General features: G+C 54.4%; 1 protein-coding gene across 1 annotated transcript in view; it reads left to right on the top strand.

Annotated features, from left to right (window-relative positions):
* Nucleotides 1-14,743, top strand: part of CAPZB (capping actin protein of muscle Z-line subunit beta) — a 141,564-nt gene extending 126,821 nt beyond the window's left edge. The window contains exons 7-9 of the mRNA XM_004425651.3: nt 8,377-8,442; nt 9,178-9,254; nt 13,882-14,743. Coding sequence (XP_004425708.1) covers nt 8,377-8,442; nt 9,178-9,254; nt 13,882-13,969 — 231 coding nt within the window. The 3' untranslated portion in view covers nt 13,970-14,743. The remainder of the gene's footprint in view (nt 1-8,376; nt 8,443-9,177; nt 9,255-13,881) is intronic.
* The last annotated feature ends 201 nt before the right edge of the window (nt 14,744-14,944 follow it).

Genomic DNA, 14,944 nt, shown 5'->3' on the forward strand with positions numbered 1-14,944 from the left:
ATCCTAAATCTGTATCCGGAGACTTGTTTCCTGCATCACTTACCGCTCCAAACTGTTTATAATTCCACCCGGTTTATAGTGACCTGGACAAATATTTAATCCTCAGCCTTCCTAATAGTTTAAATCAGAGCTGTCAGCCATGGCCAGGGTCTGGTTCCGGCTTGCCGTTAACAGTGCCTCCTGCCAAGCCAAACGCAGGCCTGATGAGTGGCTGTCCTCAGCACACTGGTCCCGGGCCTCGGGCCTTGTTTGGATTGCCTTGTGCTCTTGGGCTTTAATGAGGAAATTCATGCTTCTGTCATCATCCTAACGGCCGGTCACATAACTCATCTGAGGTGCATTAAAGCTGGGGCTGGCTTCCAATGTAAGTAACTGTAAAGGGAAGGGCAGGGCAGCAACGAGGGAGACAAATCCAAGTTAATGATGCGCGGCTTCTGAGCAAACGGGAAATGAGGGTTGCCAGTTAGCTGTGTGTCCCAAATGAGCCTTGGAAAAATGTCTGTGGTTTCCTTGGATGGAAGATGAAGGGGTTCCCAGAAAGTTGAGCACATCAGTGATAAAGAGGGAACACGCATGGTTGTGCGGGCTGTCTCCTTTGGTTAGACTGTAAGCAAGATAGAGTTATTCCCATTTAACAGGGGAGCAAACTGAGGTTCAAACTGTTTAGTAATTTGCCCACGATGCCTTGTCTAGTAGGAGACAGAGTCAGGATTTGAACCCCGATTTGTCCACCTAAAAGAAAAATAGGCTACTTTCTACCATACCACACTTTTTTGGTCTTAATCTATCCCCTGTACCTGGCATTCAGTAGATTCTAAATAAACATTCTAATGGAAATGTATTGAGCAGTCAGACACTACCCTGGGGGCACCCAGGCACCGTGGTGGGGCCAAAGCTGTGGAGTCCCGTGGAGGGCAAGCCTCCTGGGAGTATGCTCAGCAACACCCCCTTTGGGTCCCTCCTTCAGGTGTTCATGTGGCTTTAAGGTTGATTCTCCTGCAGGAAGCAAGTTGACTCATGAGATACATTCACCACCAGAGGTAGCGAAGAGGGTTTTAAGATTTTTAGTATTTGAGTGATCTGATCAGATTTGTGTTTTCAAAAGGTGGCTTTGCTGGCTGACATGGAGGATGGGTTGGCAAGAGAAGACTGTTAGAGTCATCCGGGAGAGAAGTGACCAGGGCCTGGATGGGGGCAGCCCTGGGAGGGCTGGAGGGGACAAACCTGTGGCCAGGAGGTTAGTGAAGGAGCTGACTTCAGCCTGGAGGCAGGATCTACTGAAGAATGGCAAAGGCAGGAGGAGGAGAGCAGGAGGGACAGCTTGGGAGACAATTTGGAGTAGAGCGGTCAGGGCTTGGGGTGACCACCAGGATGTGAGCAATAGGGGGTCCAATGAGGGTCTTACTCCCTTGAGCTCCTCCATTAAATCGTACTGGCAGTGCCCCAGGCCTAGGCTTTTCCTCTGGACACGAGCCTCATTGTAGTCACACACTTGCCCCCGCACTCTCACACTTGCCCCAGGTGCCTCAGGAAGGCAGGAGCTGTCTCACCCGGCCCAGGGTGCCAGGCGCCGACCCTGCAAGCCGTTCTGGCCAGCCGTCAGGAACACTCAGCAAGGCCAAGCAGGCCAGGACCCAGGGTTCCCAGTTGCATGTGCAGCGCACAGAGGCCGACAGCCTGTTGAGTCACGTACCCCCACCACCCCTGAGACCGAGGGGCCGCCACACAGCAGCACAAGGCGTCCGCACCCAGGCAGCGGCCGGCCCAGGTCACCCTTCTCTGGGCATGGCCCCCAGGCACTCCCCTGCTGTCCTGTTCCCCTGTCCCGTGTCCCATCCTGAGAAGGGCCACGGCTTAGGCTTGGTGGAGGCTCTCCATGCAGGTCCCTCCCATCCCTGGGCATTCAAGGCTTTGCTCCCAGTTCCCTCCTTTCTCGCTTTAGACGGCTTATGGGGGTGCAAGTGAGTGAGGTGGAGAGCCGCCCTCACTGACTTTCTGTAAATTGTTGGTGAATTTAACAATGACAGATTTATTGCTTGAGCCTCATTTCACACCTGGTCATGACACTGGGTGTGGAGACCGCAGCGGGCTCAGACCAAGTGCACACTAGGCCATGCTCCCTCGTTGGCTTCATCCTGGCTCCTCCACCATGGCCCTTTGTTCCCCCACTCCCACCAAAAGATGTCTCTTAGGGATGTCAGCTGGAAGGCGAAGTAGGTACAGTGTTTTGGCAAAGCCCTGCAGCTGTGGGGCTGTGGGAGGAAAGGTGATCAGTGAGTGGTGTTTGTGGACGCTCATCCCGGCCAGATCGGATCATCCTGTGAGGGGAGGCGGGCGGAAGGTGCCCTTTGGCGGACTGCCACCTGGGCCCCAGTGGGAAGGCTGTGGAGCAAGTCAAAAAGTGTTGCGAGCCAAGTACCAACATGTTGAGAAGGAAGTTGCATTGAGAGGTCACTTCTCCTGTGTGACAGCTGGAGACGTGGGAAAGAGGCAAGATGGTAAATCTCTGAAAGAGATCCAGGGTTTCTGACCTGGGGACGGGCCCTGCAGATGTTCATTTGACATTTTTTTCAGATTCTAAATATTTAGAAATGAAGGTGGAATGTTTTGTCGAGTGGGAGTTTAGGCCGGTCATTTGCAAGCCTAGCTCTGTGCTTGCTCAGCAATAGGTGCCCCGTATAGTGACCTGTCTTCAAGCACTGAAACTCCAGCAGAGGCCCCTGCCTGGGGTCATAGCAGGGAAATCCTCTTTGGCTCATGCTTGGCAGTTAGGTGAGGCCATGTCTTTTAGCAGTGGGGAGAGGCCCGTGACCTGCCTTCCAGATGTGGGGAACAAAGGGGGCCAGGCCTGGGAGTGCTCTCTCGCCGGGGGAGGCACAGCCATGCTGCAGCTGGGCTCCTTGTGCTCCATGAGGTTGCCCAGGTCGAGTGGGGAGATGCCTGAGCAGCGTGGCTTCTAGGGGCAGTTTGGTTTTGGTCAGATGACCCGGGGTGGAGTGACCCAGTGCCTGGATGAGAAGGAATGCTGTTGTGAGACCGCCTCCTGGCAGCCGTCGCCCACTGGGAGGAGTGGGCAGGAGAGGACGGGATCGGAGAGATGGACGCTGCTCGGAATTTCCGAGCCCTGTACTGTGGTTTGCCCTTGGTTTTTCTGGTAAAGAACGTGAATGAAGTTGAGCAAATGGAGAGGTCTGATGGAAGAAAACAGGTTTTTGACACATAGTTTATGCTCAGCAAATAATAGCTATTACTACCACATATCTCGTAAGCAGAGACTTTTCTCTCTTCTAGAATATATACAGTCTTAGGCTTAATTAAAATTTTCCTAAACTGGGCAGACCTAACCTTCCTCGAGAGGCTGTCTGACCACCATCTTCTGGCCTGACAGCGTGTTAACGTCCCGGCCTCCTGCCCAGCCTCTTACCCAGAGCACAGCTTGGTAATCAGGACGCCGCCGCTGGCTTCTGGCCAAGAGCCAGGACCAGAAGAGTCCTGGGAATGGAGCTGTCGTTTGGCCGGGCACCGTTCTGGGCGTTGTGCATATATCAGCTCATTTAGTGGGAGGTAGAGGCAAGGAAATTGAAGCCAAGCTAGGCCAGGACCCTGGCGCCTCGGGCTCGAGAGCAGAAGCTGGGGAGCGGGGGCTGGCTTCCTTCGGGGTCCCACCCTCCGGGCTGTGTGCTCTGGAAGGTGCACATGGCAGTGGGAGATACCGTATGGAGATGGCCTGCTTTCCAAACCCCTGCCTGTGTCCTCCCCATCTGCAGGCCACGGAGAGGAGGAGAGGTGCTTGATGGAGCCGAGTGGGCTGGGCTCTGACTTCAGCCTCGGTTGGAACCACCTTGTGGAACATCTGTGCGGCCACAGCACATAAAAATGTTTTCCTTCTGGCAGCCACTTTTATAAGGATGTAATAATATATGCATTGCGAAAATAGTTCTATTTTTGGTGGGTCGGCGTTGCCAGCAAGCTGACCCTGACCAGGTGTGGAGGGAGTTGGCAGGGGTGTGGGCGAGGGGGCTGTGGAAACATGTCTGTGTGTGCCAGGGCCTCTGCCCCCACCCCCAGCCTACCTTCTTCCTTTCCTCCCCCGTCCCTGCTGGGCCTTTTCCTTGGGCTCAGATCCCCTGCCAAGAGCTTAGGGACCCCTTGTGTCCTCCTAGGGACTCAGTCTGCTCCTGCCAGAGACCCAGCCTTCTCACTCCCCCGTTTCCCCCCAAGACTTCTTACCTTTGAGCATCCAGTGGTTTCAGCCTTTCCATCGTCGGAAGGGGGAGGCCTCTTGATTTTTTTTTTTTTTTTTTTGTGAGGAAGATCAGCCCTGAGCTAACATCCATGCCAATCCTCCTCTTTTTTTTGCTGAGGAAGACTGCCCTTGGGCTAACATCCATGCCCATTTTCTCCACTTTATATGGGACACCGCCACAGCATGGCCTGACAAGTAGTGCGTCGGTACATGCCCGGGATCCGAACCCCGGGACACCAGCAGCAGAGCGCACGCCCTTAACCACTACACCATGGGGCCAGCCCGGCTTCTTGATTCTGAAGCACAAAGATGATGCCCAAGAGGTTGGGGTGCTGATGTGACTTTGCTTACTCTGATGACCAGGGCCCTTTGCCAGCTGTCCTGGCCTCATTATGGGCTGTTGGCGCTCATTTAAAATGGGCCCTCAATGAACTCAAAGCCTCGTCGCTTCCGTGGGGTTGCCAGAAACCTGCCATCTACGTGGAGCTGGGGAGTGAGAGAGACCGTAAGGACAGAATTCCTTTGGATCAGACTCCCAGGCTCCTCCCTGCCCAGAAGAGCAGCTTTCTGAGCAGCCCTCAGTCTGGGCACAGGAACCGTTTCCATCCAGGGAGAGAACACACAGCCCCAGTGTGTTAGCCTCCAAAAATCTCTTTTAAAAATGGGTGGACAGTTGGGGCCAGACCCATGGTGTAGTGGTCGGGTTCGCGTGCTCTGCTTTGGTGGCCTGGAGTTCGCAGGTTCTGATCCCCGGCGCAGACCTACACACCACTCATCAAACCGTGCTGTGGCAGTGTCCCACATACAAAATAGAGGAAGATTGGCAACAGGTGTTAGCTCAGGGTCAATTTTCCTGACCAAAAAAAAAAAAAAGGGTGGACAGAGTGCTGTCCTTCCTCCTGAGTGTGTTCCCAACTCCTGTTCAACATCACACCCTCCAGTTGTCTGGCAGCAGGGTCCTGCTGAGGGCAGATGATGTCCCAGCAAACACTGCGGCTCTGCCCGGAGTGGGGTATTTATTAGACCTGAAATGCTGGGGAGTAGCTCTCCCTTTTAAGTTCATGGACACTCTCACTTGTCTTGTGGGGACCCTTAGAGTTGCTGAGGATCAAGACTCCCCAGGATCGCTGGCCAAAGAGTGCCTGAGACAGTTCAGGGCCAGTTGCGGGCAGAGGCCGACCGTTCTAGCATCTCGCTCCCTCTTGTCCATTTGGCCAATCCTCAGCCAAACAGTCCTGCCAGAACCAGACGTCTTTGTTGTGCAGAGATTTAGTCTCATAACTCGGAAGGGCCTTGCGAGGCCATAGTCCAGATTGTCACTCTACACCAGACCCCCTTCTTGTAGCGTCTTGCTAAGTGGGGCCCCCATTTCTTCTCAGACACCTCCAGGGATCTGGGGCAGATGCCTCTTACAGACAGGTCTGTCATCCTGTGATGTTCCGTTGCCCCATGGTCCCTCCACTGCCCTTGGCAGTGACGTGGATTGGGTCTGCTCCCCCTGCTGGAGCACTGCCAGGGTCTCCTGAGTCTTTCTCCTCCCAGCCTGAAATATCTCCAGTTCTTTCTCGTTTGTTGGGGTCAAGGTGTTCAAATCTTTTAAGCAGATGAACTCTAACATGTCCGTGGCTCTCTTAACACCCAGTGCCCTAGACGGAATCCAGCCCTGCAATGTGGCGGGGCCAGCACAGGGCGGAGGGGCCGTTGCCTTCCTGAGCAAGGAGTGGGCCTTGCAGCAGCAGCTTCTTTGTGGTGTGCTGGGGTAGGAATGCTGCCCCTGGTCTGGCACCAGTGGTAGTTTCGTTTACGTACCTAAAGTGGCATGAAAGCAGTCGTAGCAGCCACAGCACATTCTTGTCAGGCTTGAAATCGTCTAAAAACCGTGAATCTCTTCACAAGACTTGTTCCCCATTTTGTACTCATGAGATTATGTTTGAGCCGAAGTATCTGGTTTGCATTTGCCCAGGTAAATGTGGTCAGCATACCGAGGCAGGGAGAGCAGAGGCATTGGGGTCCAGCGGGGCTGTGATCTGGGCAGGTTACTTGACATCTTTAAGCTTCAGTTTCCTGGGTTTAAAGTAGAGTTCCTATGAAGACTAAAGGGAGTGAGGTGACTGCCCCCCGGGAAGCACTGCACGCTTGGTGGCTAACCCATGTTTCTGGGTTCCGTGGTGACCCTTCTGATCATGTCGACCCTTGATGCTGCTGATAGGATGCCGATGAACCCTCTCAGCTGTACCTTCCTTTAAGTCCTGGACAAAGAGGTTGAGCCAGGGCCACGTAGAGACTCTTACAGGATGCCACAGAGGCCACCCTAGGGACATGGCATTGGACCCCTCTCGGCAGAGGCTCCATTTGAGTGGCCGTCGTCCAGCCCACACCTCAGCCACGGCCGCAGGATATTAGATGGAACCTGCCAAAGTGATGTGATCTTACCAGAGAAGATCTCTGTTCTTCCAGTCCTGCAGCCTCATCGAGATAGGAAATTAGAGATTCTCGTGGCAGAAGTTGTTCGTAACAAGCCCATACTGGCTCCTGGAGATATCTGATTTTAAAATATGCTAACAGATGATTTTTAACAGTCCCATCAAAAATTGTTGTCTGGATCAGTGTCAAACTAGTGTTTAATATCCAACTCTAATCTTCCTTCTTTTGTAAAAGTAGCGTCAGCCTCTGCCCTCCCCTAGCATTCTGGCACCTCTAAAGGGCACCGTAATCTTGCAAGGATGGCTGTGTCACAGAATCGGCTTAGTCTGACCCTGGAAGCCCAATCATTAAAGTGACTTGGTTCTCTCCTACCATCTGCTCGCCTGTTTGTGGCTTCATCTCCCTCTTAATGGGGTCTGTTCTACATTTCCTGGCCTGGAAATCACCCTCCCTGATGGAGAAGAGAAGCAGCGGGGGCCTTTTACCTCTGAACACACTGCCGCCTCCCCAGGCATCTGCCCTGGTCTTCTGGTTCTGAAGACAGTTGGCCTCCCATCTTTGCTTTGCTTTCTTTACCAGTCTGAATTCATTCTGAGCTCTAGCCTTCCTGATGCTTCTTTTATCTTTTCATCCTTTTTCTTGATTACCAATTTCGGCTTCCGTATTTTATTGCAACAGCAATGGTATGGTAGCTACATGTTCTTATTTTCAGTTTGGGAACAGTGAGCATTTATATGCTCACCACTCTGCTAGGCACCCTGTGAGGTGTAAAACAGGTAAATCTCTCCTCAAGGAATTTATAGTCTTGTGAAGGAAATCAGTATAAACAGAGGAAGAAAGTACGGGAAATCCCTAATTCGTGAATAAGCGTGCATGTCAGGATTCACCAGTTCCTTCTTCCTTCCCTGCTCCCTTTCCTTTCGATACTCAGAGTCTTGATTATTGGGCCAGAACTGACTGCCCGAGGCTCGACTTGCTGGGTCCCGTCCTAAGCTAGGCATCTAGATTGAGATTCTCTCGCTCAGATTCTGCACGGTCACTCGGCCAACCCTGCAGCCCGCAGAGTGGAAGAATGCAGGCTCTGAAGTAAGCAAGAGTGTCACCCAGGTTCTGCCACTGCTACCTGTGTGCCGTTGGGCAAGTCGCTTCATCTCTCTGAGCCTCCTGTCGCCCAGGCTTGGCGCTCCCTCCCTCGGTGGCTGTCATTACAGGAATGGGCAAGGCGCAGCAGCGTCATGCCGCAGTGGAGGCTCCCCTGCGATATCAGGCCCCGGCCTGGGGCCAGACAGCCTGCACCTGCACGCCTGCCTGCCTGTGAGCAGTGGTGTGAAGACAGACTGAGCAGGTCTTCTCCAGTTGGCCCTGGAGGAGCCAGTGCCTAGCAAAGGTGGTCACCTTTGCCCTCCCGGCTGTGGGCTTAGGGGGTGTCTGCTCCACGAAGAGCAGCAGCAAGACACTCTCCCCTAGAATCAGTGGCTCGGGCTTCTGCTGGCTGGGCTGTTGATGACCTGGAATTTAAGTCGTGTTGTGCTTGGGTACCCCCACTGAGGAAGTGGCCTTGCACCACCTGCAGGGGCTCCAGAGCTGCCAGCGGGAATAATGGGCTCTTTGCAAACCGTGGACGTGGGCCATGCTGTCGGCAGAGGCTGCTGTTCTCGGAGCGCCCGGCCCCCTCTGACTTGGAGGAACGTTTTTGTCTTTTGCAGATGGAGAAGGATGAAACTGTGAGCGACTGCTCCCCACACATAGCCAACATCGGGCGCCTGGTAGAGGTGAGTGGCCGGGCTCTCTGGCTCTGGTTTGCTCCCACAGCCTGTGACATTTTGTCCCTGAGGCCTGTCGGCCGGCTTGCTGGCTTTCTCCTTTGCTTCTTTCTTCCAACTCCATAGCAGCCAGCAGCGGCATCTCATTTTTTTGCCCTGGCCTCGTGTTTTCGGAGCCTTCTGATGTGGGGAAGCAGGGCTCAGCTCCAAAGGCGCCCCCTTCCACTGCCCCCAAGTGTATGCCCCCAGGAGACTCTGCCCTGGAAGCTCCGAGTCCGGTCTTCCCCTGTCCTCGGGGTGCGAACAGAGGCCTGAGCTTGAAAAGGAGACGGGTCCTGGAACACCAGGGGCTCTGGAGGAGCTTCAGCTGCGCTGCCTCAGCCTTCCCTTCACCACGCAGCTTGGAAGGAGGGGCAGTGCTCTCTGGTTTCACAGAATTGTTCACAAAATTGGTGGGAAGGCTGAGGGGTGGTGATGTGGTTTAGACCAGCTCCCAGTAGTGGTCAGCGTTGGCCACCAGTACCTAGGTATTGGCTTCCTCACTGCCTGAGGATGGGAGAGCGCTCGGAGCACAAGTTATGGCGGGCTCTTGGCTGCTGGGGCTCACGCCCCCTAGTCATGGCGCAGTCGTGCGCCTCCCCCCTGTGGTCACAGCGGGGACTGCAGGGGAAGCTGGTGGGAGGTGGCAGGGAGTGGACCTCAGGACCCCTGTTTGCCATGTGTCTTACTGACCTCCCTTCCCAGGACATGGAAAATAAAATCAGAAGTACGCTGAATGAGATCTACTTTGGAAAAACGAAGGACATCGTCAATGGGCTGAGGTAATGTACCAGAAGCACAAGCTTTGCAGAATGATGTGGATTTGAATCCTAGGTCTGCTGCTTAATAGCTCTATGGCCTTGGGCCTCAGTTCCCTCATTTGTAAAACAGGGTCAGAGTACCCACCTTACAGGACTGTTCTGCAGATTTTCAGGGGTAAAGCAGCTTATTGTACGTAGTCGGCACTCTCAGCAGATGTTGGTTCCTCCCTCCACTATGTTTGGTCTCTGGGGCTCATTCACCTTAACACCAGTTGGTGCCCTCGTCCCTGGAGTCGGCCTCCTCTCAGTTCCCAGCCTGTCAGTCCCATCTGAAGACTCTGCCCAGCCCCTTAGGCTTTGGGGTCTGAGGGAGCCTTCAAATCAGACCCTAAGACACACGAGGGAGTGCAGACTGCTCTCTGGTTGGGTGGTTTCGGGGCAGCAGAGAGTATCCTACAGAAAGAGCCCGTTCCACCTGCTGCTTCCTGGGGAGGGCCGCAGCCACTCTGCTGTCCTCTGCCAGGGCTCTCTTGACTGTGGCCAGGGTCCTGAGCTGCCCCTCCCCACCCATCTCCTGCCTTCCGTTCTGCAGCGTCGGCCCCAGTGAAGGCCAAAGCCTCGTGGGGGTCAGTAAAGGCGGCTGTGGGGCAAGCACTGTCTGTGGAGTCCAGAGGCCAGGATCTGTGGACACTCTGTCACCCTGAGCTGTGTGACCTGTGATGAGTCACTCAGCAGCCCTCGTCTGTCAAGGAGGCAGGGCTGCTGCAGGGATTAGATGAGGCAGTGGAGTCTTTGTTCTGCAGCCCAGCACTGCTCTGCGAGTCCACGGGCTCGTGCTCTTCCAGCCCTCGAATCCCTTATTCCGCGTACACACCTCTCCTTACGCGCTGAAGGGAGAGGCGGGAAGCAGCTCTGGGGCTGCCCTGGCTTGTGAATTTGTCCAGGAGACGGATTTTTAGTTTCCTACTCAGTTTTAAAATAGCAAGGAGACCCCTTTGGACTCAGCTTTCCGATTTCCCACGCCACCTGTGAGGAATTGGATCTGACCCCTCCCTGGTGGGTTTAATTCCCCCCCACTGGCGACATTGCCCTCTTCAGGCTGTTGAGCCTGAGGCCTCCTCAGTCACCTGTGCCCAGAGCTTCCTGGCCTGCGGCCACTGTACCATCCACACCAAATACACCCTCCCAACCTGCACGATCCTGGGCAACCGCTGGAAAATAGGAGAGAGACACAAAGAGCCTACTGGGTGGTGGTCGTGAGCCCCCGAAAAGCGGGACCACCGCCAGCGTAGGCTCTGCAGCTACGACCTCCACACCGCGGCCCGAGCGGCTGTGGCCTTGGTGACGTTCCCCTCTTTCTTCTGCCTGTGTGTTCCCCTGTATCTCCTGAGCTGTCACCCCACCCCTGTGCTCCTCGATCCGTGTTGTCCTCCACCCCTCCCGCTGCAGTCATCTCTGAACACTCTCTGTAGATCTGTTGACGTTATCCCTGACAACCCCAAGTTCCAGCAGTTGCAGAGGGAGCTTTCCCAAGTGCTGACCCAGCGCCAGATCCACATCCAGCCTGATAATTAAGCCAATCCAGGTACCCTGCCTGAGAGGCGTGAGCACCCCCCACTAAACAGGACTCATCAACCTGCCGAGACCCCGCCAGTCTGGCTGTTGCCGCGCAGCCATTTAAACCACCACTAACCCCCGTGACCGCTCACGGCTGTGAGCAGCCACATTAACGTGTAGACTCAGCCCCACGTAACATGGACCCATATCACGTGTGTGGTGTGTGTGCTATGCACTCTGGGTGGAGGTGGGGGTGGGGCAGATGGTGGTTCTGGCTTGTGCTCCTGAGGAAGCCCGGTCCGGGGCACTCACTCTGCCTCTCCAGCAGAAGCCGCCTGTCTGCACTGCTCTGATGGGCTGCGGAGCAGGGTCTGAGCCCTGCCCTCTGCTCACCCACATGCTTCAGTGTGGCCTCTCTGAAGCTGTTCTATGTGCAGCTGGGTCCTCCTCGACTTTTTCATCAGAGATCCCAGAAGCCAAATAAGCCCCGTTCTCAGGGGGAAATGGGCTGTTCGTGGCTAGCTGATGTTAAAGGGGTGTATGGCTCTGAGTCTGAGGACGGAGCACAGAGTGGGGGCTGTAATCCCCCTGCCAGCCTGATGCACCCCCAGACCGGTTGCTGCTGGAGCTGCCTGGACCAGACTAACCTTCCGCCCGTAACCAGCCGCAGCTGTCGTCTTAAACGCCTCACGCTGATGGAAAGGCAAATAGTCTGCTTGTTGATAATGGCCGAGAACCATAACTTGAGCTTGTGACAAGTACAGGTGTATGAAAGCAGTTGCATCCCCAGAGAGGAGGAGGGAAACAGGTTGCAATATAAGGCGTTTGGAAACCCACGTGGGCAGGCTGCGGAGCCCAGGGCTTACGGGCTTACCCCAGCCCGGGGGCTAGACCCTGAGGGCCCCGCCCAGAAGAGGCTCAGTGGGATTTCGGGGTGGGGTGGGGGTGCTTACGTAACCGGGCAGAGCTGCTCTTCTGGGTCCATGGAACTTTGGCATGTTGATGTGGTCTGTATGTGCACCATCTTCAGGGTCCAGGCATCTGTCAGCCTCCAGCCTCATGCTGGGACCATATTCCCATCACGACATGGAGAAAACCCCTTTTTAAGGTGTTCCATGACAGTGCCGTTTTCTCCCCAGCCCCTCAGCCGTTAGGGTGGGTCTAGAGTCTCCTGGATCCCTAGCCTCGGCCAGTCCAGTCCTGTGGCCACCCACGGGAGGCTTTCCAGCATAGGAGCCCTCTGCAGCAGTGGGTGGCCTGACAGCCCGTCTGTCCAGGACAGGTCCCACGCTGAGTGCTTCCTCCAGGCATTGGCTCAAGGTTGCTTGGCAGTGACCTTCCAAGCTCTATCCCCTAAATGAGGGCCCTGCTCCTTATGCCTTATACCTGTAGCAGCTCTGTTACCTGATTCTAACTCTGGTTCTAACTCTGAACTCTGGAACTTTCTCCTTCACGTGGGGTCGAGGGCTGGGCACAGTGCAGGCCAGGGAGCCAAGTGAACCGCTGCTCACCCGCTGTATCTTCCCCTGGTCATGTTAACCTCCCAGTGGGAGCTTTTCCAGAAGCCCCTAGTGGACTGGCTGAGATTTGGAGCCGGAGGGCCACCAGGGCTGGTGTCTGACCCTTCCTTTGGCCACTGCAGAGCCAGGGGCAGTCCAGGGCAAATATTCAGAAATGTGTGTTTTGGCAGCATCAACCCAAAGTGTTGATGTTTCTCATGGAATTTTTTTTAGTTGTGTGCACATTCTTTCGAAGTCTTGACTATGCCACCCTCTTACCATTTGGAGGATCCAAGTAGCCCATGGTTTTTCTAGGATTCAGGAGCCAGAATTCAACTTGGGATACTGTTGTTTCTCCTGGGTCCTGCTTCATTTTACTTGACCCATTTTCGGCATTTGGGGATGATTGTTTGATCCTCCTTCCCACTCTTTTTCACGGTCAGTGTATGTCAAACTCCAGACTCCCATGGAGCGTGCCGTGCACAGTGCTCCTGCAAGGCAGCTTTCCGCCCTCTCTTTCCACTGCTTTGAAACTGTTATAAAGTTTATAAATGGTTTAATAAGTTCTTGGTTAACCAACACGTTGGGTAAATTTGACAAAGTGGTCATTGTGGGGGACATTTCTCTGAGCCTCAGTCTCCTCATCTGAGAATAATACTGAGACCCCTCCAGGATACTCGTGAAGAATTGGATGAGAAAAGCGTGTGAAGACACGTTGTAAATTGTACAATCTCTACAAAGCTTGGTTGTTGGTAGCTTTGTTGAAGGGTGTTAACAGCCATGAGGAAATGCACTAATGCTTTCCCACAAGTCCAGGATTTGACAGCAGGGACCCCCAGGGCCTCTTACCTCAGTCCTATGCTGCCTCTGGAAATCCAGGCTGAGGGGATTTCTTGGCTAAGTTGACAGCTGATGGTGCCTCACGGCAGAAGGCAGAAAGCAGCTCTCCGTGTGCTGTCCTGGCCCTGAACCCACTGTGCACAGACATCCAGAGGCGCTGGTTCCTAAACATTCACTGTGTGGGGTACCACTGCACCCCACACTTGTGGGGTGAGCAGCGAGTGTCCTCTGCTGGGCAGGGTGCTGAGGGGCGAGCTTTATGGCAGGGTCCTCGTGGCCCAGGGTCCTTGTTCTCAGCCCCTGGCCTGAGTCCACAGCTGGTCTGAAGCATGGAGGGCCTTTGGTGTGTTGTGCTTGGAAGCCCAGAAGGGCTTCTGGTTCAGGCTGATGTTGGGACCTGTGCCCAGAGGCGTGGATTAGGGTTCTGGTGCCTACGGCCAGGTCACCCCCACCTGGTGCAGAGCCGAGCATCACAGCATCGGTGGGCTGTGTGCCTCTGTGGTGCCCAGTGAGGTGCTGAGGGTGCAGGTCTCGGACTCTGTGCCCCCTCTGCCCCTGTCCAGCACTGCTCACGCTTCTAGAGAGGATCAGCAATGCCCAGTGCCCGGCCCGTGATCCAGACCCTCGCCTGGGGAGGTCGGTCTCCTGCAGGCAGCTTCTCCGAGCCAGGCTCCAGGGCAGCAGTGCCTGGCCCTTCCCTACCACCTCTTCCTGTTAAACCTTCTAACAACAATTCTTTTCCTCCCTGGCAGGTCTGTGCAGACTTTTGCAGACAAATCAAAACAAGAAGCTCTTAAGAATGACCTGGTGGAGGCTTTGAAGAGAAAGCAGCAATGTTAAACCTCTCCTTCCCGCTAACGGACACGCCATGCACTCGTTAGATTCCTTTCTTAGAAAACTCGTTTTCTGCTCCCTCCCTCGTCCCCTTCCTCCCTGACAGGTCACGTAACAACTTGCATCACAGACCAACCGCACAGCGCCATCTCTCCCTGAGAATAAAGCCCCATAAACACCCTTCTCCGTCTCCGAGGCCTACTTCCCACCACGTTTTGCTATCCAAACTCTCGATGTTTCCATGGAAACCATGTGTTTTTTGTTTGCCCCAGCCCCCCGTCTCCCCCACCCACCCATTTATAGGCATAAAATACACTGTCTGTCTGCCTCCTCTTCCCTCCCACCTTTTTGTTACATTGGTGTAAAAAATGTAAAACAAAAAAATTTTATGAAATAACTGTGGTGTGTGAAAGAGAGAGGAAAAACTGGAAATCTGATTCCACGTGTGTTTGGGAGTTGCTTGGGGTTAGGGGTTGGGGGGATAGGGGACAGCTCTGGGAGAAAGGAGAGGTGGCCCTCAGCATTGTCCTGCACAGACTGGCCCCTGTCCCACGGAGACCACGTTGTGGGGGTGCGGGGGGTGGGGACTGCTGACCGTTCTGCTCTTCTGGCCAGGTGCTTTTCTGTCAATTTTTATGGAATGCAAAAGGAGTTTTTTGTTTTATTTTGTTTTTTTGTAAAGCTTAAAAAAATCTACATCTTATACTTGAGCTTCCATACTTAAAAAAAAAAAAAAAGAAAAAAGAACAAAAAAAATAAATAAAAAGAAACTGGGACGCAGTTGGCACTGGCCTTGTGTTCTTTCTCGCCTGCCTCACTTTCCAAGCACATGTGGCCTTGGCCACGAGGGCTGACCCCACGGGACGTGTAGCAGGCCTCACTGGGGTGTCGGGCAGAGAAAAGTGGGCACCCGCACAGTGAGTGAGGAGGAAAGGGGTCCTTGCAGAGCCCGGAGCTGCTGCTCTCGGCCCTCCCTCCGTG

The sequence above is a fragment of the Ceratotherium simum genome, chromosome 22, assembly GCF_057802395.1.
Source record: "Ceratotherium simum simum isolate JZ-2026a chromosome 22, ASM5780239v1, whole genome shotgun sequence".
NCBI classification, from domain to species: domain Eukaryota; kingdom Metazoa; phylum Chordata; class Mammalia; order Perissodactyla; family Rhinocerotidae; genus Ceratotherium; species Ceratotherium simum.